Raw genomic sequence first — 24487 nt, 5'->3', positions numbered from 1 at the left:
CATGTCATATCACTTGCCATGTACAAATGCTAAAGCATTTTCAAGACATGGCCGGTGTTCTCTTTCCCATACACAACAAGTACTGGAGTGTTGTAAAACTGTATGGTATTTATGTAGGTCTGCCTCTGGACGATACAGTCGCCCATAAGATACCCTAGGCCACCTCTGTTACACCACTCAAGGTGAGTTGAGTAGTTCCTGAGATCACCGTACTTGTTAAAATCTTACCCAGGCAAGAGTGAAAGATTTGAATCGCTATTGTTATAAATGCTTTATCTCGCTCCACAGGCTGACAAACAATAAAAATTCTCGAGCTTTATGCAACTGCTCAAACATGATTGTGACAGCACACGTGCACTGCAGTCGTACACCTACATTTGGTCACGTGACTGTGGGTTATTTTTCGTAGGCTGAATTTTAAAAACGATTCAAACAAACATGTTATAAATGATGCGAACGTATTCTACACTATCTTATTTTTTATCAAGTGTCCAATGCAGGCCGATATGTAATAACTGTTTTAATCTTTAACTTAATATGTTCTCATTTTAAACCTAATAAATGAAAATGATACATGATTGTGAATTTTCTGTTATTTATTGTGGTGCAATAAGGAGTTATTGTATTGTATTGATGATGCAGCTTAGAGTGACCTTTGGCCTTGGCTGAAAAGACCGCATTTCAAAACAGTTGGCTCTGCTTGCCTTGCGAGGGATATAGACGTGACTGTATGTAAGTATGAACGAGGAAACTGTTTTTACATACAAGAGTTACCTCTAGTAGGTATACATACATACCTATATATCTCTATTGTAGACCTACCTAATCTACATAGTGTCCGTCTACTTTTTCTACATATCGCAAGGCTTCTAATAAATGTACTCGTAAAATATTTATTTATTTAAAACTTTATTGAGCATTAAAGTTACATTAGCTGGGTTAATTAATGCTATTATCATTATTTGGAGCAAACATGTAAATAATCCGTGTCAATTTAAGAGAACAAAACAAAATACAAAAATGTTTCATTCATAAACACACATAAATAAGAATAAAGATAAGTACGAGAACATGAAAATTACCTGATTTGCTTTTTGAGAAAGAATATACATTTCCCGTAGAGGAAGAAATAATGTACTTTATCCTTAAAATTATACCTGTTAGATATCTGAGAACTTCGGGTAAGGCATTCCAGAGTTTTTAGGGCAAAAGAGTTCATGAGTCCAGAGCGATGTCAATTAATATTGTTTGTTATTTATTTTTGAATAATTTATTTAAATTTTAAAGGTAAATAAAACAAGCTGAGCTTTTTTTCGGAGTATTATAAACTCAAACTCAAACTCAAAATATTTATTGCATAACTTTGTAGACATATTAGATGGCATTACATTAACAGTATCAACAGTTTGCCCCTTCAGGCATGCAATATTTTTTAGTATTGAAAATACTAACATATATCTATACTAATATTATAAAGCTGAAGAGTTTGTTTTGTTTGTTTGTTTGTTTAAACGCGCTAATCTCAGAAACTACTGAACCGATTTGAATAATTCTTTCACTGTTAAATAGTCTATTTATCGAGGAAGGCTATAGGCTACATTTTATCCCGGATTTCCTACGGAAAACGTCAACAATGCAGGTGAAAGTTGAATGAGTCGGCCATCTGCGAGCTTTCCACGCGAACGCTGCGCAAACCAACAAAGATATAGTAAAACAATGTACTAAAGATATGAAGTACTCATTTTTTGCCACAAAAAAGTCCGCGAGAGCATATATCTATATCTTAAGGTTTACTTACAATAACCACTTTTATGTTCATTTTTTAAGATTATTTTTTCATTATAAACATAAGTTATTTTGAAACCAATTTTCTTTAATTCAGTATTAATCCTTATCCAAATAAATATGTTTATTACTTTCGGCTTTTCATGTAGACTAAAATTGCCATTTACAGTATATAAATCAGACGAATAGGTTTTGAGATATAGTCGTTATAAGCAATTTGCAGCGAAACATTTAATACGGCGAACCAGCGTTCTTTCTAATACGCGTGACCGCCTGACTATAATTGATAAAGCCGAGGAGGATGTTTGCAAAAATAAATATGATGCCCAAAATAACTATTCCACGCGGACGAAGTCGCGGGCACAGCTAGTAATGTATAAAATAATACAGACATAAAACTTTTTCTAAAAAAACCAATTACATAGAACATTGTTTATACATCTAAATTTTTATGTTTAATTTAAACTTTTAAATTACATAATATACCATAAGGTATTTATAATACTCCGACCACAGTATCAAATTTATCTCATATATCAAACAAAGATAGCAGCTTCAGAGAGCTGATAACATTTTTGAACTTAGGTCAATGGCCTGATATTTTTAAAAAGACTAATTAGCCATTAATTCTTGCAACATTTCATATTTGTTAATTTTAGTAATAGCATCAGAAAGAATTTGCTTGATATTTTGACAACTCTTTTGCCTTACATTAAATTTTGTTAAGAAAAATAATAAATTTCAAATACACAATACAGTACAATTTATTATAGTACAAACATCAAAATTACATACCAGGTTAATTTAATATTTCCGCTCAATATGTATTTGCGAAATTCGAATAGACAGTCAGACCTACTCAGATTTTTAGTAGTTAGTTTGTGAAAAAAGAGCTAGAAAGATTTTAATCTTGCTCAGGTGCTCAATGCTATGTGTTGATAACTAAATTCTTGAGAAGTATAGATCTAACGGGCACTGGGGAAACAGTTGGTCGCATTCCATAAGAACAAAGCCTGAGACGTGTAAAGAATTTGAAAACTGAAAACTGTGTGACGACTACAGACTGTTAGCCAGTGATGTGGCTATAAATATTTACAAAGTAGGCAATTAATGACATTTTTTATGTAAAATGTAAACATTTCTTTACTTGGCTGGAACTTGGAGAATACTGTGAAGTAAAACTGCACAAAAGATTTATAAATCACTAGCTTTCCGCCCGCGGCTTCGCCCACGTGTAATTCGGTTATATATAGCGTTTTTTAATGATCTCGACAGGGCTTTTTCTTCCACAGGCTGAAATCTTGTTACAACTGGAATTAAATATAGCCTGTGTTACTCAGGGATGATGTAGCCTCGTGATAGTTAATAGAAAATAAAATTCGGGTGTTTTATTTATGCATACCGATTACGCCGAGATTTATGGACCGATTTACGTGATTCTTTTTTTGTTCGGTAGAGTATACTTTCAAGTTGGTCCCGTTGTTACCTAGTCAGGATCTGATGATGGTATTCCAGGGAAATCAAGGGCAAACCTCAAATTTACAGGCAATTACGTTTTTGACAATTTCATAGATCTGTTTAAGTATTTGCGTCTGATAGTCATCATCCCATGTGAATGAGCTGATGATGGAAGGTACAACTCCTCAACGGTTAGGAGTTGAAAAAAAATTCTTACGAAGTTATACGTACATGTGAGGCTATTAGGTTGACCTGATAATAAAAAGTAAATCTCATTAACGTTAAGAATTTAGGTGAAAATGGATGCGGACAAATTTCGTCTCTTCACTTGTTTCCTTTTAGCTGTTTGTATGGGTAGTGTTAACACAAAATAGGGATTTAAAGGCGTGATGTTATTAATGTTATGCATGTATGTACATAATTATGTATGTTATTATGTATGTTAAAGAGACGACTGAAAGTTGTCATACAAAGTCTTTTTTTTTAAGGATGGGAAATCATCAAATGACCTCTCCCGCTCTGGGTGGAACGGAAGGGAGTGTCAGACTTTTACTGACTAAAACCCACCTCGTTCCTTCAGTTGCCCTTTGCGTTCCGGGGCCACGGTATCTCGTTAGAACTTTCCCGCAGCCCCGGCTCAGTTTATCCCGTTTCCCCCCCTTGGGGGTTGACATTTCAAAAATCCCTTCTTAGTGCTCACTTATGCTACTAAAGGAACCTCTGTTCAAAATCTCAGACTTCTATACCGAGCGGTTTCGGCTGTGCGTTAATAAATCAGTCACCCAATCGCACCCCCTAAATCACGATTGGAGGGTAGTTTGAAAAAACTTATAATGTCAAACATATTTACTTGCCTATGTACGTGTTCATGCCAAGTTTCAAGTTTATAAACCCAAGGAATAAGTTTTTTCATAGAAACGTTTTTACCCCTTTTCCCCCCCTTGGGGGTTGAATTTCCAAAAATCCTTTCTTAGTGCTCCCCTACATATCCCAAGGAACCTACATTCCAAATTTCAGCTGTCTACGACCAGTAGTTTCGACTGTGCGTTGTCTGTCAGTCAGTCACTCAGTAACGGAAGAGTTTTATATATATAGATTGAACTTGTATTATAAAGACTCATTGACAAAATCACAGAACTCTGATGATCTATAAGTACATAAATATAATATTCTAAGCGAAAAAGAAACGTATCCGCGTTATCCTTCATTTTTCACTTAAAATCTACGTAAGTACATAATAAACGGCCAGTGGCAAATTTGATTTGTGCAACATATAGGTATCAATAAAGATGGTTGGTCATTTACAAACTTGTGTTTCTAAACAATCATAGAAGTCGGAATTTTATATATTACTATATTTATGGGATTTATATTACAACGATGGATTTGCTTACTAAATTCAAATCCTTTTTTTGTTGTGTACCAACACAATTAGTCAATATTAAAACTTTTGCGTTACTGACTGACAGACAACGTACTTACAGCTAAACCTCTTGTATGTTCCATGAAAAGTGTTGGGGAGCACTAAGAAAAGACACCAATCCTGAAATTTCCATGGAAACAGGAAACAAATTGTTTTTTTTTCCGTTAAATCTTATAAATATTCCAGATATATAAGATTTAAGAATCTACATTTTCAAACTGCCCATATGGTTTTCATTCTTTTATTATTATTACAACATTAAGCGCTTTATAATTGATAGCTAATTAGTCATTTGCGAATGAAACGCGTGAAGTAAAAACTGTTTCCGTTAGTAGATGCCACAATATCTAATTTATATTTTACATTTACATTAAGTTCTTAATATAATTTAAAGGTTTTGTTTGCTTTAATATTCTTGCATTACCTATATATATATATATATATAAATTAGATATAGCAAAATATATTATAAACTAGCTTCCGCCCACGACTCCGTCCGCGCAGATGTCGGTCTTAGCGTGGATGGTTTATTTCTCCATTTAAAGTAATTATTGGACCCAAATACGGCTAGGCTTCGCCTAGCATGTTTTTAAGTTTTAGTAAGAGAAGAACGCTTAAACTTAAAAATTAAGATTTTTTTCTACGTATTTTTTCAGGATAAAAAGTATCCTATTTTATGCCCGGGATAATAAGGTATAATTATAACAAGTTTCATCGAAATCGAACCGTTAGTTTTCACGTGATGTCTGAATATACAGACAGACAAAATTTTTTTTAATCACATATTTGGGTTTGGTGTCGATCCAGTAACACCCCCTGCCATTTATTTTTTCAATATTTTCAATGTAATTACAGAATTGACCCTTCTACTGATTTATTATATGTATAGATTATGGGACCGATTAGTCGAGAACAAGAAATAGATTTTGCTAGCTCCTAAATCCGCTCGTCTCGTGCATATACGATTTCACTCGCAATTTCTTTAAACAACAGTTGGTATGAGATCTTTTTGAATATAATACTAAAAAACTAATAAGTAGTTAAATCTTTGGTAGATAACACTTTACAATTTTTAACAAAATATTTAATTGTATCCATATTTTCCAGCTCAAACGAATCTTAATTTTTTAACATCTGTCGTTTTGGTTGGGAATGGACCAATGAGGTGCGTGCGCGTGCGCACATCTGCTACGAGTCAGATGGTTGAGCGCGCATCACGCCCGCGCTTGTTCTTTTGTTCCTTTGCTTTTTGTTGGCTAGTTAGAATAGGGGACGAGGACATAATAAGCTCTGATTTTCTATTTGCATAACCTATATTTATTACTTCAAGTTAAGTTCATCATTTAGTGAGATACGTTTGAAACCTACCTCATCTAGATTGACAGAAAGTGCAACAAATCACTAAGCTAGATTACCGTATGATTCTTTTAATTATCTATTTGATTAATGAAACCAATAAACAATTCAGTACATTCCAAAGCATAATTTTACGTTTATAGTATATCATCAGACACATAACTGAATTAACCACAAGACTGCAATTTATATTAACAACACTTTAATCTTTAGGGATCCCTTTCATTCGACAATTTTTTTTTGTCCTATTTTAGCTTGGCATAACGACTTATGCATACTAGTTTTTGGTATAATAGTTTTTTGTTATTAAATTAATCTTTATGCCCTGCAGCTGAATGTGACTTTTATGTCTCTTCAAAACTTTTGGCTCCGTCTACCCTGCAAGGGATATAGACGTGACTATATGTATCTATGTATGTTCTCATATGATCGAAGTGTTATTTTTCTGAAATTTAGGGAAATTTTTCGCGTAGCGTTTCTTTTAAGTGAACTTTGGGCATTCTATTATTGTTCAATACAAATCTTCCTTTCTATGTTTTTATTTATTTATTAATGCAATTGCAGCCTTACGCTGATGCGTGTATCCCTGCAATTGTGTTTTTAAATATAATTATCACATTTTAGGTTCATTCTAGTCCATAAGATTAATTGGTATTATTTTCAATGAATTCTCTTTATTTTATTTACTACATGCGTCATGCGCAGAAACCTATAAACAAATGCACTATAGATCATGACCGAGGCTGGAGACATGAAAGTCAACTAAAAGTAATGAAGTATTAAGAACCATAAACATGAATATTCACATAGCTACATACTAAACCTATTGACCACATTACTTGTATTCATTAAAGGGGGATTTATCAATACAACTGAAATAAAGGTAAAAAAGTTTACATTTTTTTCTTTCTGTTGACGTACTGCATATGTAAATAATTAATTTTGAAAGTACCATCTGTCTATTTGAGACGCGCTTCGTTAACCATTCTAACTAATGAGGTCATTCATTAACACTACAGACGACGCACCATGCAGTAATATTTGTTATGAGGATAAAGTACACTACACTTAAGCCCGCGGCATATTGTCCTTTATCGCAAGTACCGCGCCTTTTTTTTATGTATTACAAAAATGGCGCGTTTTATATTATATTATTTTCCGGCGACTTCGTTCGCATAATAACCCATTTTCCCGTTCCCGTGGGAAGCATGTTTCCTACACTACGTTCTGATTTCGCTCGCTGATTTTCAATTGAAAGTGTCTTGAGAGCAGAGTTAAATTTAAAACAATTAATACTAGTATTAAAGAAATGATAGATTTGATATAAAACAAATCTTTTAAAACCTTCTGAACCGATTTTGATGAAATTTTATACTGATAGATTAGAATTTTAGAAGTAACATCTGATATTTATATATTTATATTAACCTTCTCTTCTTTCCTCATCTCTTTGGAAATAAGTTCTGGTTTGCGACATCACGATCCTATAGAATTATTTTTTATATGAGACTATCTATGAAGAATATGAAGTACCTACGCCCTCATACAATTACCGTACTAAATATATAACCGAGATTCCACTGAAAGTATTCATCTTATCTGTGGTAGATAAAAGCTGCGTTGGTTGAAACAACTGGGTCGAGATGTTCTTAAATAGTGCAAAGGGCGACGTCGCATACTTGTGTCAACTATATCTTGACTCGCGCTTGGGTTTGAAGCCATGTCATGCTTGTTTCTTTATTCATAAGTAAGAATGTTTTACCTAAATACCGATCTAATGGTTACCTTATCGTGTGTGTTGTTAACGTTCTTATATTTTGGCCTGAGAAAGGCATAAAGACAGAGCTCATAAACTCGAAAAAAAGGAAGGCCCCGTTCAGTTTTTTCGCTTATTGTTGGAATTGAGTTTCAGATAGTTACAGGTTTCTAGTCCATCGCCTTTAAGAAGAATCTTAAGTTTAAGCATTTCCCTTGATTGATTTTAACAATCAGAAAAGAACTAACTACCTAAAAAAGAAGCAGTGGACACACACTATGATTTCTTAGTTACCAGACCATCACGAAAGCTTGCATTAGATGAATATGCGCCTAGTCCCTTAGTTGCCTAGATTCACTTTACATTAAACGATTATTTTATTTCAGGATCAGTGGCATGCGAGGACGAGACGATAGGCCCTATATTCATAAAGGAGCCCCCGAATCGAGTAGATTTCAGCAATACGACCGGCGCTGTGGTGGAATGTGCGGCCCGAGGCTCCCCTGCCCCCGACGTCATCTGGGTCCGCTCGGACGGCACTGCTGTTGGCGACGTTCCTGGATTGAGACAGGTAAATATATACAAACTAGCTGTGACCTGGGGCTATTCCCGTGAGAATTTGAGATGAATGTGCTATGCCTGGTATTCTGTCCGTGTACTAAGTGATTAAGTGTATTTTGCGTTACTGAATAACAAACATACCTACTTCTATCGTCACAAACTTTCGTCAATAATCAAATAGCAGATACCCATCGACGCTACTCATTCTTTATCATAAATCAGTATACCTTTAAACCAAATAATTAATCTCCTACAAAACAACTTAGCGTATAAAAAAAAAAAAATAACTTTCGTCAATAAATGTTATAGTAGGATTAGAGAAAGGATAATAAACCTCTGTTTCCCAGGCAGAGACAAAATCTTTCCATTGTCACACTCCTTTTATACTTATTGTTCTATATTCCCACATTTATCATTGTAGGAAGTATAGTTATTAAAGTTAGTTATTCCTACAGAAGAAAGAAGGAGAAAAGAGGAGAAAATAATCAGTTTAAAATAATTATATTATAAACATAAAAATTGAGAAGCTTTTACAATGAAAATTATTTTTGACATAAATCACTAATAAAACCATGGCAACCGTTGCTATGGGCGTCTAGCAAGAAAGTTGCCTACAATCATTACATTCAGGCTCATTGTATTAAGGCAAAGAACTATCAAATATTATTTTCAAGCTCATTTTCATCATTCGATCTTCGATGAAATTATCGGCATAATGAATTAAGTATATATCTTTGAAATTTCATCGAAATAATCACAAATATCTTTATAAATTTAAAGATATTTGTACTGGTATTTTAACTATTTAAACAAATAGTTATAATGGGAAACAAATAAAAAAATAAAATATCTAGATATATTTTTTAATCCTTGACTAAATTCCATCCGTATCAATATCGTATTCCATGCGTATCAATTCATTTTTCAAGAAATTTATCCCAACAGGTTCTACCGAATGGCAACTTGGTGTTCCCCCCTTTCCGCGCGGAGGACTACCGACAAGAAGTGCATGCGCAGGTATATGCTTGCTTAGCTCGGAACCCCGTCGGTACCATACATTCCCGGGATGTCAACCTGCGAGCTGGTAAGTTTGGCTAAAATACATTCACGTATCGCTGATATTCCAAAGTTGTACTGAATTTGCGATTCTAATCCAATTTTATATCACATTTGTTTCTATCTGATATCTGCCCTGTATAATAATTTACAAAACAGGTGTAAGACTAGGTATCTGATGGAAAACGGTTACCGGAGCTCTTATCTATTTATAGATAATACCTTCTACAAGGTTTTTTGTGATTTTTCTAAAATAAGTTCTATTTTTGATAGTACACCTTTGGAATTACAAAATTAATGAAATGTAATGTTCTTTTTTCTTATTAAATCATACGAGTGAAAAAGGCAGTCAAATTATTTCAAAAGTTTTACAAGTTGAAAGACCATTTTCAAGTTTCTGGTAGACAGATGAAAATAATGAGGTGAATATAGCGAGCGAGAATTTATGAATACTATGATTTATGTTTTATAGCTTGAAAATAAATTGTAAGAGTAAAAATAAAACATTTTCTCATACGATGTATGCATATATCTTGGCTCCGCCTTTTCATTCTCAGATTTCTACATAGGATAAGTTATACTGATATAAATCTTGACAATGACCAGGGTTATGAATTACATTTATGATACTTCTTACTCTGGATGTTGATGTGTGTGTATTTTATTTTGTTTACAAGTGACTTAATCATCTAACACATTTTTCTTAAACTTTTATATATTTAAATTTAGAAGATACTCAAAAAATGCGTATGTTCATAATCTAAATACGTCAAAAATGTGCAAGGATTACATTTGTCAGGATTAAAGCGATTTTTTTTTTAATATCGAAGTGAATAAACTTAAACATAGGTTATCTTAATAAATAAGTTAACACAATGTTCAAACAGGAACTTTAATATCACAATTTGGTGCCGCGTCCAGCGTTCGGAATTAATTGCTAAATGACTTCTCCACTCCACTAGTAATAATACCACTATGTAATAAAGACAGATGATAAAATAAGCGATCAGTTACAAAACCTTATATTTATTAACCGATTAATGAAACAAGAGGGTCTATAAACAAAATGGTTTTTGATGTTTTTAGGAACGTTTTGTACGAAAACCTCCATAGTAGAACCCTGTCTTAAAATTCTTTAAATAAAATCATTGTTCAAAAATTTTAATAGATATTTACAAAATGATTGAGGTGTTTTGTATAAAAATTTTATTTCTAATATTAAGACACGGCATCAAGATGAATCATTGTCACTATACTTACATATGAATCAGTAAATTTTAGTCATCGGTGTTCTTCATGGTAACTTTGTAATTACAATAATAAAACACTTAAACTGAATTTGAAGTCATTATACTATTCTTGGATAATGTACTTTAAGTCTGTACTTAAGAATACTAAAAAATAGACAAAGTACTCCTAGCTCTGTAGCTAGGAGTACTAGCATCCCGCTGTGACATTGCCGCACCTCGAGCTGTCACAAGGGTTATCAGCGTTGTATTCATAATGTATAGTTCTAATTATATGCTTTTTCCAATTTCACTTTTAATTTACTATCGTACCTATTGGTATCTATAGTGACAAGCTGGTAGGACGCTGACCTCACGTTAAAGGGCCAGGCCGAACTAAGTCAATTAAATAATCAGCCCGACTCTACGCGAGCGACCAATGAATCGATTCGAAGACGTTAATGTAATAACCATGGTTAACTACTGGGTTCACTTTACACAGAGGTTAAGTGATTCATAATTGAGCAGTTTCATGTCAACACAAATACCATTAATTTTTTAATAGTTCAAGGTGTTATATTAAAATTCTAATTATGAATGCTAAATTGTAAGATTAATTTTTCTCGCGTTTTTTATATTGAATATTCCTTAATCGCTTTGAATTAATACAAATTATGTTGATATTTTTTTGTCATTCATATCGGTAACTGAAGGAACTGCAAATTCTGCATATACCCAGTCCAAGGCCATGAATATAATCATGAAACTGGTATATAATCATGTTTTTTTATAAATGACTAATAATTAATATATTTTTTTTTAAAATATGAGTTAATGAAAAACGTTAAAAGTAAACGATTTTTTGGACTGGATGTTTTTTACTTCTATGTACGACAATTACATATTTTCAGATTAACATTTTGTTTTTACTGTTCTATAGTTCTAACAATATTATGACTTTGATTTAGCATATTGTTTTACCAGTGGTAACACAGCAATACGATACGGACGTAAACAAGGAGTACGTTATAATGGGCAACAGTATCGTGCTAAAGTGCCAGGTTCCTTCCTTCGTCGCCGATTTCATTGAGGTGTTGTCTTGGCATACCGATCAGAACGAAGACTTCAGTCCTGGCGATAACTATGGTTAATCCTATTCCGGTACATCACCTTTTACCAGTTTGCCAACCCTCCAACACTTCCCTTATCCTTTGTTTTTTAATAAGTAATTTATCATGTAATCATTTCAGTTGTGCAGCAGTTGTATGAATCAGAAGTTAATAATGAATATGTTATACGCGGAAACTCCGCTATCTTAAAATGTTCCATCCCCTCTTTTGTAGCGGATTTTGTCAGTGTTGTATCTTGGCATGATGAAACTGGCAATTCCTACACACGATCTATTGAAGATATTAAGGATGATGGTATTTTGAGACATTATACTTATGCAAATCCGCTATCATTCCTATCCATATTTATAAACAATTCCAGTTGTCACCCAGTATTATGAGGCTGAAGTGGTCTCCGAATATGTCATCCGCGGAAATACTGCGGTCCTCAAATGCAACATTCCTTCGTTTGTGGCTGACTTTGTCAAAGTTGAGGCTTGGGTGGACTCTGATGGTGGAGAATATTTAATGACCGATGACATCGGTACTAGTAATTTTAGTTCTACAACATGTATTTACTAACGTCCAATCCCTTATCCCTTTTATTTTCAGTTGTAAATCAATTCTATGAAGCCGAGATCCTTACAGAGTATGTAATACGTGGAAATGCTGCAGTATTGAAATGTTCTATACCCTCTTTTGTCGCGGATTTTGTTAAGGTAGAGGCCTGGATTGATGAAGAAGGAACAGTCATTAATTATTCTGAGGACCTCGGTAACAATAGCCCCGCTCGCTAACAATGACATCTATTCTATTACTTCCCATATTGACCACATGTCCCACACCTTAGCCTATCGTTCCCTTCTAAGTATCTGTTTGATATTCAACAGTCGTGTCGCAGTATTACGTGACCGAAGCCGAAAATGAGTACGTGATTAGAGGGAATACTGCCATTGTCCACTGTAAGATTCCATCTTTTGTTAGCGACTTCGTATATGTCGAAGCTTGGATCATAGAAGATGGAGAAGTACTGACCATAAATAACACTAAGCCGTCGGATGGTACAGTTATTAAATCACTACTTTTGGTCTTCTTATCCTATCCTTCCCTATATCATCCAGTCTTTTTGTGTTGATTTTAAATTAATTTACAATTAGGAACAGCATTGGCAAAATATGATTTTCCATAGTATAATACTTAAAACACTTAGTATGAAACAGTACCAATTCAAGAGGGTGCCTTGGAGTATAGTTATTTTTTTTATGTTCTTATTTGTACTGTCTAGTGGTGTCACAACCGTACGAGGCTGAGGCTGATAATGAGTACGTTATTCGCGGCAATGCAGCTATTATGAAGTGTGAAGTACCAAGCTTTGTATCGGATTTTGTATATGTTGAAATGTGGACAGACAGCGAAGGTGGCTCGTATTATCCGGGAAAAGATGCGGGTAGATACAATAATTCCTTGAAGGTCTTATGTCCTATTCCTTTTATCCATTATATTTAATTCTGTCACAGCTGTTCTACAAACATATGAAGCTAGAGTCAACGATGAGTTCGTTTTACGTGGTAATACAGCAATATTAAAGTGCATCGTTCCCTCCTTTGTGGCGGATTTTGTTCATATCATAGCTTGGATTATGGACAACGACACGATTTCAGCTGAGGAACAAAACAATGTATATTCTGGTTAGGAGTTATAATTTTATAGATAAGTTCCTAATTCCCTTCCACAAAAATTTCAAAATAAACCTAAAATGGCAATCTTTAGTTCCGGTTTTTTTTGTCATCTGCAGTGGTACATCAGAACTACGAACCTCGCGTGATCGATGAAGATGTTCTGCGTGGAAACTCTGCAATTGTTAAATGTACCATTCCTTCTTTCGTGGCGGATTACGTTAATATTGTAGAATGGGTGACGGACGGAGAGTCCCTCACAGCATTTTCGTTAAATAGTTCCAACACCAATTACGGTAATTGAAAATGTCGGCCTGACCCCAATTGTTCCTATCCGCTCTACCTAATCCCCAAGAGTCAGTCAAACGAATTATATTCTACTTTTTAAATACAAATTCTTCGGTTTTCAGCCGTAAATCAGTTCTACGAGTCGCAGGTGTATGATATCTATGTCATTCGAGGCAATGCTGCAGTTTTCAAGTGTCACATTCCTTCGTTTGTATCTGATCATGTCCAGGTGGTGTCTTGGCACGATACTGAAGGTGGCGAATACGTACTTAATGACAATTACGGTATTCCGTTTTTCATTTTAATGTTAAAAGTGGTCCTTTCTATGTCCTTGACCTTTCATAATTTTAGAATTACTAAGGCATTCTAGGCATGTTGTATAGAAAATATGTAGAGACAGGCCAAAATCGCTTTGGCGCATTTTATGTGACGGAGGCGACTTTCAGTCATCCTCTTGTTTAGAAGAGTAAATAAGGTTGTTTTTTCAGTTGTGTCTCAAGCATATACTGTTAATCTGGTCGAAGAGAATGTTTTACGTGGCAATGCCGCTATATTGAAGTGTTTGATTCCAAGTTTTGTATCGGAATATGTCATAGTAGATTCGAAGATAAAGAAGAAAAGGAAATAAAATTGAGTGGCACTGTTACCGAAGAGGGTAAATAATTGCCGATAAAACCATAGCTTTACCTCCTTTAAATCCTTTCCAAATTATTCCAATTAGTTTGTTATATGATCAAACTAATTTGTTTTTTTTCTAAATTTCGATATTACAGTAGTGAGCCAAGCATATACCGTAAATCTCATGGAAGAAAGCGTATTACGTGGAAATGCAGCCATTTTAAAATGCCATATTTCCACATTCGTCACAGAATATGTGAGTGTTTCCTCCTGGATAATATCTGAAGACGGTTCAGAAGAAATGGAAATAAAAGAAGATTCTAATAAGAGCTTGGGTACTCTATTATAGGCCTACAAAAAGCTACCTATCCTTATTCCAACACCTTGTTATTTCAGTTGTCTCTCAAGCATATACTGTTAATTTGATGGAAGAGAACGTACTGCGGGGAAATTCAGCGATAGTTAAATGTCACATACCCAGTTTTGTAACTGAATATGTTACTGTTTCATCTTGGATAATATCAGAAGATGAGATTGATGAAATTGAAATTAAAATAGATGAATCCAATAATTTAGGTATCTTAAAATGTGTTCATGTATGTCCTGTCCCTATCCTCAAGCTAACACCTCCTCGATTTTAAAAGCTTGAGTATAAATATTTTTGCAGTGGTGTCGCAATCATATACCGTGAATCTTTGGGAAGAGAATGTCTTACGTGGTAATGCTGCCATATTAAAATGTCACATTCCAAGTTTTGTCTCTGAGTATGTTACCATAACTTCCTGGATCATATCTGAAATAGATGAAGATGATATCGAGATAAATTTAGACACCAATTCTAATCTAGGTAATGGTGAATATTTCCCCCAGTTTCCAAAAATCCCTATATCCATCATTATTAATCACATCTTTAATTTGAATAGGGTAGTTCGCTTTGTCTTAATTAGGGTTTCGTCGGACTTAAATACACTTTAAAACATTTCCAAATAAAAATAAAATGTTTGATTATTTCAGTCGTTTCACAAGCCTATGATGTGAAATTTTGGGAAGAATATGTATTGCGTGGAAATGCTGCTATTCTGAAATGCCAAATACCCAGCTTTGTATCTGAATATGTCATCGTTAGTTCTTGGATTATATCGGAAGATGAAAATGAGACAGAAATAAAAATTGATGATTCTTCTAGTTTGGGTAGTTAACTAGCAAGTTGTTGAAATCCTACTCCTTAGCCTTCTAATCCTTTATGTCCTGACCTGTTGATTTAGGAGATATATTGACTTTAGTAAAATATTATCAAGTTTCTATCATTGCAAACTTGGTTTATATTAGGCATAGATTTATATGTACTATAACTAATTGCAACAAATAAGATTGAGATATTGTTTCAGTGGTTTCTCAGGCATACGCTGTCAATCTCATGGAAGAATATGTTTTACGTGGGAACGCTGCTATTCTGAAATGTCATATCCCTAGCTTTGTTTCGGAGTATGTTACTGTAATATCATGGATCATCAGCGAGGATTCAAACGAGCTTGAAATTAAAATTGAATCTGCTCAGAATAAAGATGGTACGAAACACACTTTGGTCTTTAGCCCTATTGGCTCTACCTCAAGAGATTAGGTTTAGTTTAGGTTGATGTTCCTTTTTTTGGGTACCCATGGATCCATGGGCCTCACGGCCTACCTTTCCCCATTTCCTCCTTCCTTAGTTTAATGCATGCCATGATATTTATAAGTAAATTGCAACCCTATGTTGCATTGAGAAATGTATTAAACATGAAATTGCTATTAATATCCATGAAGATTGTTTGCAATTTTTACAATGATATTTTCGTACTTTCAGAGGGAAAATATTTAGTACTGCCTTCTGGTGAATTGCATATTAGAGATGTGGGACCTGAAGATGGATACAAATCTTACCAATGTCGGACTAAGCATAGACTTACCGGAGAAACTAGACTTTCAGCAACCAAAGGACGATTGGTTATCACCGGTGAGTAATTTTGTAGTATTAATGTTTCTTGGTGGTACCAATTTATGTAAAGCCTGTTTATCTAATAAACTTTTTGTTAAAAATAAAATTTTACAGAAAATAATCGAACGAATTGGAATTTAAGCTTAAATGAATTAGTACCACTAATGACTTGGGTGAAAATGATGAAATAGTTTTTATATAGATGCGTATTTCATAAATTTAGTTGTACAATACAAAAATTCAAGCTGCATATGTCTAAACAAATAATTTTCACTCAAGTCTTAAAATTCATAGATTTTTTTCTTGCTGAAATCTTACAATGTAATACAGATTGCTTTTAAAAGTAAATGTTATTAATTAAGACATTTAGTTAAAATGACTAATTTACGTGTATCTTAATTGAATCATTTAGATTCCTCTCCATTTTGGTGAAGCCACTGGGGCTTCATCAAATGAAGATCTACACTAAAAATATTCATATTGTATGATACTGTAATCGTAAACTTTAAGTAATAGACTTAATATGTATATTCTTTAATTTCGAGTGTGAACTGGCCACATTTATCAACATATCATCTGTATTGATTAATATTGCTGTTAAATTTCTACTAGCGCTTACTCATATTTGTGCAGCCGTATGTCATTGTGAGATTTACAAATATTAAATTTATAGCTTCAATGTGTATGATTAAATGAATTCAATTATAACTTGCCTGAATGTTGGGATAGGGTACCCTGCAAAGCCTTGACTCGCGTTAAAGTAGTAATTATTAACACGACCGACAAAGTAGGGGCCTATCAGAATGTAGCTTTAAAGACACGTATGTTCCCCCTGGAATATCCACCTTCTCCCAACATGCGCAGAGCCTGTGGGGCGGGTCCCTCCCAAGTTCGCTAGCGCGCAGACGACCAGCGGCTTCCAGTTTACCGTGGACACCGACCTCGCATTATTATGCCCGGCTCAGGCGTTTCCCGCTCCTCTGTCTAGGTAAGGGCTCTTACTTACATTAACTGAAATTGCTAATCCCCAGAGCCAATAGGGCAAGTGACACCCAAACTATCGTCAAGCCAAGTGGGCATGATGTTTGTTACTTCGCTGGATTCGTCATTCGCTTTGCAATGTCCTGCGCAGGCATTCCCTGTCCCCATGATCAGGTAATGTTGTTATAATTAACAATAGCCTGTTTATTGTAAACATTCTAGAACCGGTCGGCCGCGTACCACCTAAGTTTGCGACGGTATTGACCGGAACAATGTTTGAAGTCTACAAAAACGAATCGTATGCCTTGCAGTGCCCTGCGCAAGCTTTTCCAATCCCGTTGTTCAGGTAACATCTGAAATTATTTTGTTATTTTCTTTAGAGCCCGCCGGTCGCATCTATTGTTATAGGAATCATAATTGGAGTTAAACAACGATTCATTCGCGTTACAATGTCCTACGCAAGCTTTCCCAGTCCCACTTTTTAGGTATTTTAATTTTTTATATTCCGAAAATGCGGTAAAATTTCAGAACCTATGGGAAAAGTATCACCGAAGTTCCCAAGTCTAGAAAGAAGCAGAATGTTTTTTTTTGAAACAAATCAATCCATTTCGGTTCTGTGCCCCGCACAAGCGTTCCCTGCCCCAATGTTTAGGTAAGATATCTATAACGTAATAATGTTATGACTTCCACATTTTCTATAGAACCAATGGGAAGAGTATCGCCGAAATTTCCTACTGGAGACATAAGTAGGACTTTTATTGCAAATAAAAGGGATGCTGTGCCATTACTTTGTCCTGCGCAGGCATTTCCTGCTCCATTATTTAGGTAATTAAACAACTTAATAATTTTTGTATAAACAGAACCAATGGGCAAAGTATCTCCTAAATTTCCGACGATGGAAACAGCACGCAGCTTTACTTTCTCCTCGAATTCATACGTTTCTGTACTGTGTCCTGCACAAGCGTTTCCTGCTCCATTGTTCAGGTACTTTGAACTATTTTCTTGTCTATAGAGCCAGTGGGCCGTGTATCGCCAAAATTCCCTTCGCTGGATAGCTCGAGAAGTTTCAGTGCAATGCTTAATGGCAGCCTCACGATATTATGTCCGGCACAGGCATTCCCAGTTCCACTGTTCAGGTAAATTTCAATATAGTAAATTAGTAAATAAATGTAGCATACGTGACTACGTAACGTTTTGCTCTTTCCAAACTGTTTTGGAAGAAAGGTCATAGCGGACCAAGATTGACTATAGATTTTCTTCATAGAGCCGGTCGGTCGTGTTTCACCTAAGTTCACATCCGGAGACAAAAGTCGCGCGTTTGATGCCGAAGGCGGTGACAACGTTACCATGTTGTGCCCTGCGCAGGCTTTCCCTGCCCCAGCTTTCAGGTATCTCAATGAAATGTCTTATCACTGACAGCAATATTTTTATCTGTAGAGCCGGTGGGTAGTGCTGCACCAAAGGTAGCTACAAAAATGATCGATATAACAGAAGTTTCGTGCAATGACACTATAACATTACTTTGCCCAGCTCAAGCATACCCTGTTCCATTATTCAGGTAAATTTATTAAGTTGGTTATACTTACTTCCCATTTTTATGCAAAACCAGCTCGGTAAAAGTCTGATTTCTTAATTCCCAGAACCTGTAGGCAGAGTCAGTCCGAAATTTCCCACAATGGATAATGTAAGAGGTTTCAGCGCAAATGTAAATGCTAGCGTAACTCTATTGTGTCCCGCACAGGCTTTTCCAGTCCCTTTGTTCAGGTAATAAATACCAGAAAGTTGACATTCCATTATTTTCTTTTAGAGCCAATTAATAGTGCCCCACCTAAAGTTCCAACAAAAACAATAGAATTCGTAGAATTCATGATGGACTCCAGCGTCACATTGCTTTGCTTGGCGCAGGCATATCCAGTCCCAATGTTTAGGTGAGTTTTAGAGTCCGAGTTAAGACAAGTCACATTTGTTCTAGAGCCCGTTGGTCTGAAAGCTCCTACTTTTTCAACGGATTTTAAAATGGCATGGTATGTTAAAGACATCGAGCAAGGTTTTGCGTTATTATGTCCAGCGCAAGCATATCCCGCCCTGATATTCAGGTATTTAATTTATTTTTTATTTTAGAACCCGTAGGCTCCAAAAGTCCTTCATTTTCAAGTGGTTCAAAGCTCCAGTGGTTTGAAATACATGCTGATCGTGACTTTGCTCTCATATGTCCAGCTCAAGCCTTTCCTGTTCCGCTATTTAGGTGAGAAATCACTGATTACTCCTCATACGTTTCAGAGCCCATCGGTTTGAAGCCACCAACATTTTCTACTGATGATAGATTAGCATGGTTTATAAGACCAGTAGGACACGGCTTAGCATTACTATGTCCAGCACAGGGATACCCCATTCCTTTTTACAGGTACTAAAACCATTAATTATCTTGTTTCTTTTAGAACCTATTGGAACAAAGCCACCTAGCTTTTCAACAGATAGTAAATTTTCTTGGTATATGAGAAAAATTGACCAAAGTCTAAATATACTTTGTCCAGCTCAAGGTTTTCCCGTACCTATATTCAGGTGAATAAAATTATACCTAAGTATATTATCTTTATTTTAGAACCAGTTGGCTCGAAATCTCCCACATTCTCAAATGACATACAATTTTCTGGAATAATTCGTAGAACTGGTCAGGATTTTGCTCTTTTATGTCAAGCACAAGCCTTTCCCGTCCCATTATTCAGGTAAGGCAATAAGACCTAAAAAACTTAAAGTAGGTATATTTAATTGCTAAATTATAACATCACAGAACCTATCGGGTCAAAGGCGCCATCATTTTCATTGGAATTTAAAAGCACGTCTCTGAATAAATTGGCTGATCAAGAAATAGTTCTTTTGTGCCAGGCCCAAGCGTTTCCTCCTCCTATATTCAAGTGAGTTTATATTTATCTTTAAACTTTTATTTGTTGGCGTAGAACCGGTAACAGCGAGAGCGCCTGCATTCCCTACTTCGGCGTCAAGTTACACTTATAATATTGAAGCTAATTCTGGTGGCTCCATGCTTTGCCAGGCGCAAGGGTACCCTCAACCTTTTTTCAGGTTCGTTGAAGTCCTCATCTTTTATTTTAGAACCCGTTGGGGCAAAAGCACCTTCCTTTTCTACTGACTCCAAAGGCAGCATATTTGTAAGAGAAATAAGACAAAGCTTTGCCCTCCTCTGTCCAGCGCAAGCCTTTCCTACGCCTATTTTTAGGTAAGTCATCTCACTATTTGTCTTTTTCTGTTATACAGAGCCTGTGGGTTCGAAGCCACCAACATTTTCAACTGATTTTACATTATCTGCAGTAACGAGGTATGAAGGGCAAAGTTTTGCGATGATGTGTCAAGCTCAAGCTTTCCCTGTTCCTATATTCAGGCAAGTCTTCAAAATATCCAAATTTTATTTTTCATCTATATTTACTAAAGACACGTAGGTATAAAAAACAACTCGCATTGGTTTAGTTTGCGTTAGACAAAAATCAATCATACGCATTGTAGGATATTAAAAAGATGTACCTAATGTCTTAATAATGTATAGGTTGTTTTCTTCAGAACCGGTTGGATTAAAGTCACCGTCTTTTTCATCTGAATCGGATTTATCGTCAATAAAAAGACATGAGAATCAAAGTTTTGCCTTACTATGTCAAGCACAAGCTTTTCCTGTACCGATTTTCAGGCAAGTTTATGATTATTTGAAATAAAATAAATATTATTGTTTGGATGTTATAGAACCTGTCGGTGCTAAATCCCCCACTTTTTCATCCGAATCTATGGGTAGCATATTCAGAAAACGTATAGGACAAAGTTTTGCTCTACTATGCCAGGCTCAAAGTTTTCCAGCCCCAATGTTCAGGCAAGTGTCGAGTAATGCATTCATAACTTTGATGTTTAACCTCATCATACTCAAATCACAGAACCAGTTGGCTTCAAAGCACCGACGTTCGTAACGGATGTACGGAGCCAATCTTTTTTACGAAATATTGGTCAAAATTTTGGATTATTGTGCCAAGCGCAGGCATTTCCGGTCCCTATATTCAGGCAAGTTACTTCTAAGCATTCTATTATTTAATAAGATTAAATAATCGACTGTTAATAATTATGAATCAATAGCTGAAGAAAATCTTGACTTTATGCAAGTTGATGTTTTTCGCATACTTGGTACCTAGATGTATGATGTTTCGTAGAGCCGATTGCGAGCGCTGCACCCAGTATTACATCGACACCAAAAGCCGCTGTACACTACCCACAGGTTTCTCCATTAGCTTTAGTATGCCCAGCACAAGGATATCCTGTACCATTAACAAGGTGCGTAATCAATTATCTATCCTAAATTACAGAACCCACGAATAAAATTGCCCCTCGAAGCGATAAAAGTAGAAAATTCGAAGGCGGTGAAATCTTTTTAGTTTCTGCATTCAAGTCTGTTTATCTCACATGTGACGTTGCTGCTTTTCCTCCACCTGTATTCAGGTAAGTTACTCACAATTTTGCTTAATTGGCCATCCTTATATAATCGACCAATTTAATGATGGGTAAGTTATATAGAATAAGGTTACCTAATATTGTATAGTTGGCGTACCGAGCTACATAAATATACTAAACCTATTGTTAAAAATAATACAAAATTACGAGTAATATAATTTTCGGTCGAGTCAAGAGTCGTCTATGCTATTACAGAACCAACTAATAAGATTCCACCTAGAAAAGATTCAGCTAAAGACTTTGAAGGTTGGAAAGTCTTCAACGTACCACAAAATAGTGTGGCTTATTTGACCTGCCAAGTGACGGCATTTCCAGTACCATTGTTTAGGTGAGTGACTACGAGTACAAGGTAATAGTTGGTTTGTATTCCAGAGCCTTCTGGTAGGACGGGACCGAAAGGAATGGGTGACGGACTCAACCGTCGAGTAGGTCGAAAGGACGAAAGTCTGGCTTTACTTTGCGAGGTACAGGCTTTCCCCGCCCCCATGATGAGGTAGGCCTTCACTTAGCGGCCGACCCCGGCGTCTCACGCGTTCATCCATCACGTAGAACCTTTACCATATCACCCAATGTACTGATGTGCGTTGTTATTGCAGCAGTCCAATCATGACATGAAGGCGTGATGAACCGCGGCCGGCCGCGTGCCCTATAAACGTCCTCAGACAAAGTAATGATTGAGCAGATCACACCTGCCGGTAAGTGTCAGGGTGCTCTTGCTTTTATTCGGCAGCTTTTAATCTTTACTTTGTGCATTTTCTGAGTCAAGGCTATATATGTTTCGGGCAAGTTATAATTTTGTTAATTGGCGTGATGTGTGGATACAGACAGGAAGCCTATCGATTCTGTTTTTATTGTCGTGCTTTTGGAAACTTCACAAAAACTAATATTTTGTCGTTATAATAGATTTGTTTATTAGGTTATAATGATTCCATTTAATAATTACCTCTTTAAGAACCCACGAACAGTTTACCACCAAAGTTAGCTAGTGCTCGATTACAAGAAGCCCAGTTGAATTCTGGTCATACTGGGACGATGCTTTGTTTAAGTCAAGGTTACCCAGTTCCTCTTTTCAGGTGGGTGGCTTAAAGGACAAATATTTCACTTGCGCTATAACAACACTAAGTTTATCCAAAATATTTTATCCAAAATAGAAGTTAATACCATACCTTGTGGATTAAACTACGTTTCTATTGTTACAGATGGTATAAATTCATTGATGGAACGCCTCGCAAACAGCCAGTTACCCTTAACGACAGAGTTAAACAAGTCTCAGGTACACTTATTATTAAAGAAGCAAAAGTTGAGGACTCCGGAAAATACTTGTGCGTAGTTAATAATTCTGTCGGAGGTAAGTAAGAGGCGTTAACTTGTAACGGTTTTCGTTATGTGTGTTTTGAGTTTTTTCTTAATTAATATTTTTTTCCCTTGTCAGGAGAGTCAGTAGAGACAGTTTTGACAGTCACGGCTCCCCTGAAAGCCACTGTAGAACCAGCCACCCAAACGGTAGACTTTGGACGCCCTGCTGTATTTACTTGCAAGTACGAAGGAAATCCTGTCAAAACAATTACATGGTTGAAAGATGGCAAGGATATGAAACATCATGACCCCCTACTGAGGTAAGCTTAAACTTAAGTTTCTTGTTTTTTTTCCTTAGACTATACAAATAAATAATATCTCGATATATATATTTTCAGGATAGAGTCTGTCAAAAAAGAAGATAAGGGAATGTACCAATGCTTCATTCGCAATGACCAGGAAAGTGCCGGAGCAAGCGCTGAGCTTAAACTTGGTGGACGATGTAAGTACTCTAATAATTTATAAGTAATGAATTTTGTGGTATATGAACATCTAAGCAAACAAATAAAATATATTTTCTTGTTGGAAATGAAATATGTACATTAACTTTTGCCTAGCTAACACTAACTGTCACCGTGTAAATATTCAACAATTATGCCACAATGGACTTTCTTTTACTTATTTATAAAAATTTGTATGTCAAATTTTGTTGAGAAATAACTAACTTGTGTTGTTTACCTGTTAATTCCAGTTGAACCTCCGCAAATAAGGCATAGCTTTGGCGAGCAGACACTGCGATCCGGCCCGTCCCTCCGGCTAAAATGCGTGGCGTCCGGCAATCCCACCCCCGATATCACTTGGCTGCTCGACGGAGAGAAGATGTCCAGCGGAGAGAGGTTACAAATAGGACAATTCGTTACTGCTGATGGCAATGTCGAATCGCACCTTAACATCTCTTCAGTTCAGACCAATGATGGTGGATTATATTCCTGTATCGCTATGAGCAAGGTAAATTTCTAAATATTCAATATCATATCTTCTCTCCATAATCCCTTATGGAGTAAACAGAGCGAACACTGTCGAATAGATTGAAAAGCCTTGTTCTGATTTTCGCATCAAAAATAAATTTTTCTCTTGTTTTTTTTATGAAAATTATATTTTAATTTTTCTTTATTTGTCTTCTTTATAACTGCAATATTGTGCTAAATGTATATATTTATTCATTCATTTTCGTCACATCGATTTATCATCAGTGTCCAAGCAGTGCGGTTGTCGGCACAAATAGAAAAAAAAAGAATAGGACCACTCCATTTCCTTCCCATGGATGTCGTAAAAGGCGACTAAGTGATAAGTTTTTAAACTTGGGATTCTTCTTAGGCGATGTGCTAGCAACCTGTCACTATTTGAAAATCAATTATAT

The 24487-nt window shown here is 35.6% G+C and overlaps 1 protein-coding gene across 45 annotated transcripts in view; it reads left to right on the top strand.

Moving 5' to 3' along the window:
• Positions 1-24487, top strand: part of LOC106135349 (cell adhesion molecule Dscam2) — a 66720-nt gene that overhangs the window by 8193 nt on the left and 34040 nt on the right. For 13 of the 45 annotated variants that reach the window (XM_060948005.1, XM_060947978.1, XM_060947965.1 and 10 more), the window contains exons 3-11: positions 8165-8349; positions 9285-9423; positions 14468-14647; positions 16156-16305; positions 21627-21759; positions 22971-23119; positions 23204-23387; positions 23466-23569; positions 23819-24075. In XM_060948005.1, the coding sequence (XP_060803988.1) occupies positions 8165-8349; positions 9285-9423; positions 14468-14647; positions 16156-16305; positions 21627-21759; positions 22971-23119; positions 23204-23387; positions 23466-23569; positions 23819-24075 (1481 nt within the window). Of the gene's footprint in view, positions 1-8164; positions 8350-9284; positions 9424-11605; positions 11768-11871; positions 12046-12112; positions 12275-12342; positions 12505-12620; positions 12792-13015; positions 13178-14467; positions 14648-14708; positions 14889-15700; positions 15881-16155; positions 16306-17490; positions 17615-18280; positions 18405-18532; positions 18657-18705; positions 18827-18908; positions 19033-19075; positions 19197-19389; positions 19514-19548; positions 19673-19706; positions 19831-19870; positions 19995-20225; positions 20350-20379; positions 20504-20841; positions 20966-21626; positions 21760-21966; positions 22100-22970; positions 23120-23203; positions 23388-23465; positions 23570-23818; positions 24076-24487 lie in introns of all 45 variants that reach the window. The other 32 variants (XM_060947974.1, XM_060947977.1, XM_060947994.1 and 29 more) reach the window with 26 other exon arrangements.

This window comes from Amyelois transitella, chromosome 14, assembly GCF_032362555.1.
Source record: "Amyelois transitella isolate CPQ chromosome 14, ilAmyTran1.1, whole genome shotgun sequence".
In the NCBI taxonomy this organism is placed as follows: domain Eukaryota; kingdom Metazoa; phylum Arthropoda; class Insecta; order Lepidoptera; family Pyralidae; genus Amyelois; species Amyelois transitella.
Note: the sequence above shows the minus strand (reverse complement) of the source record. Positions and strands in the feature narration are given on the sequence as shown.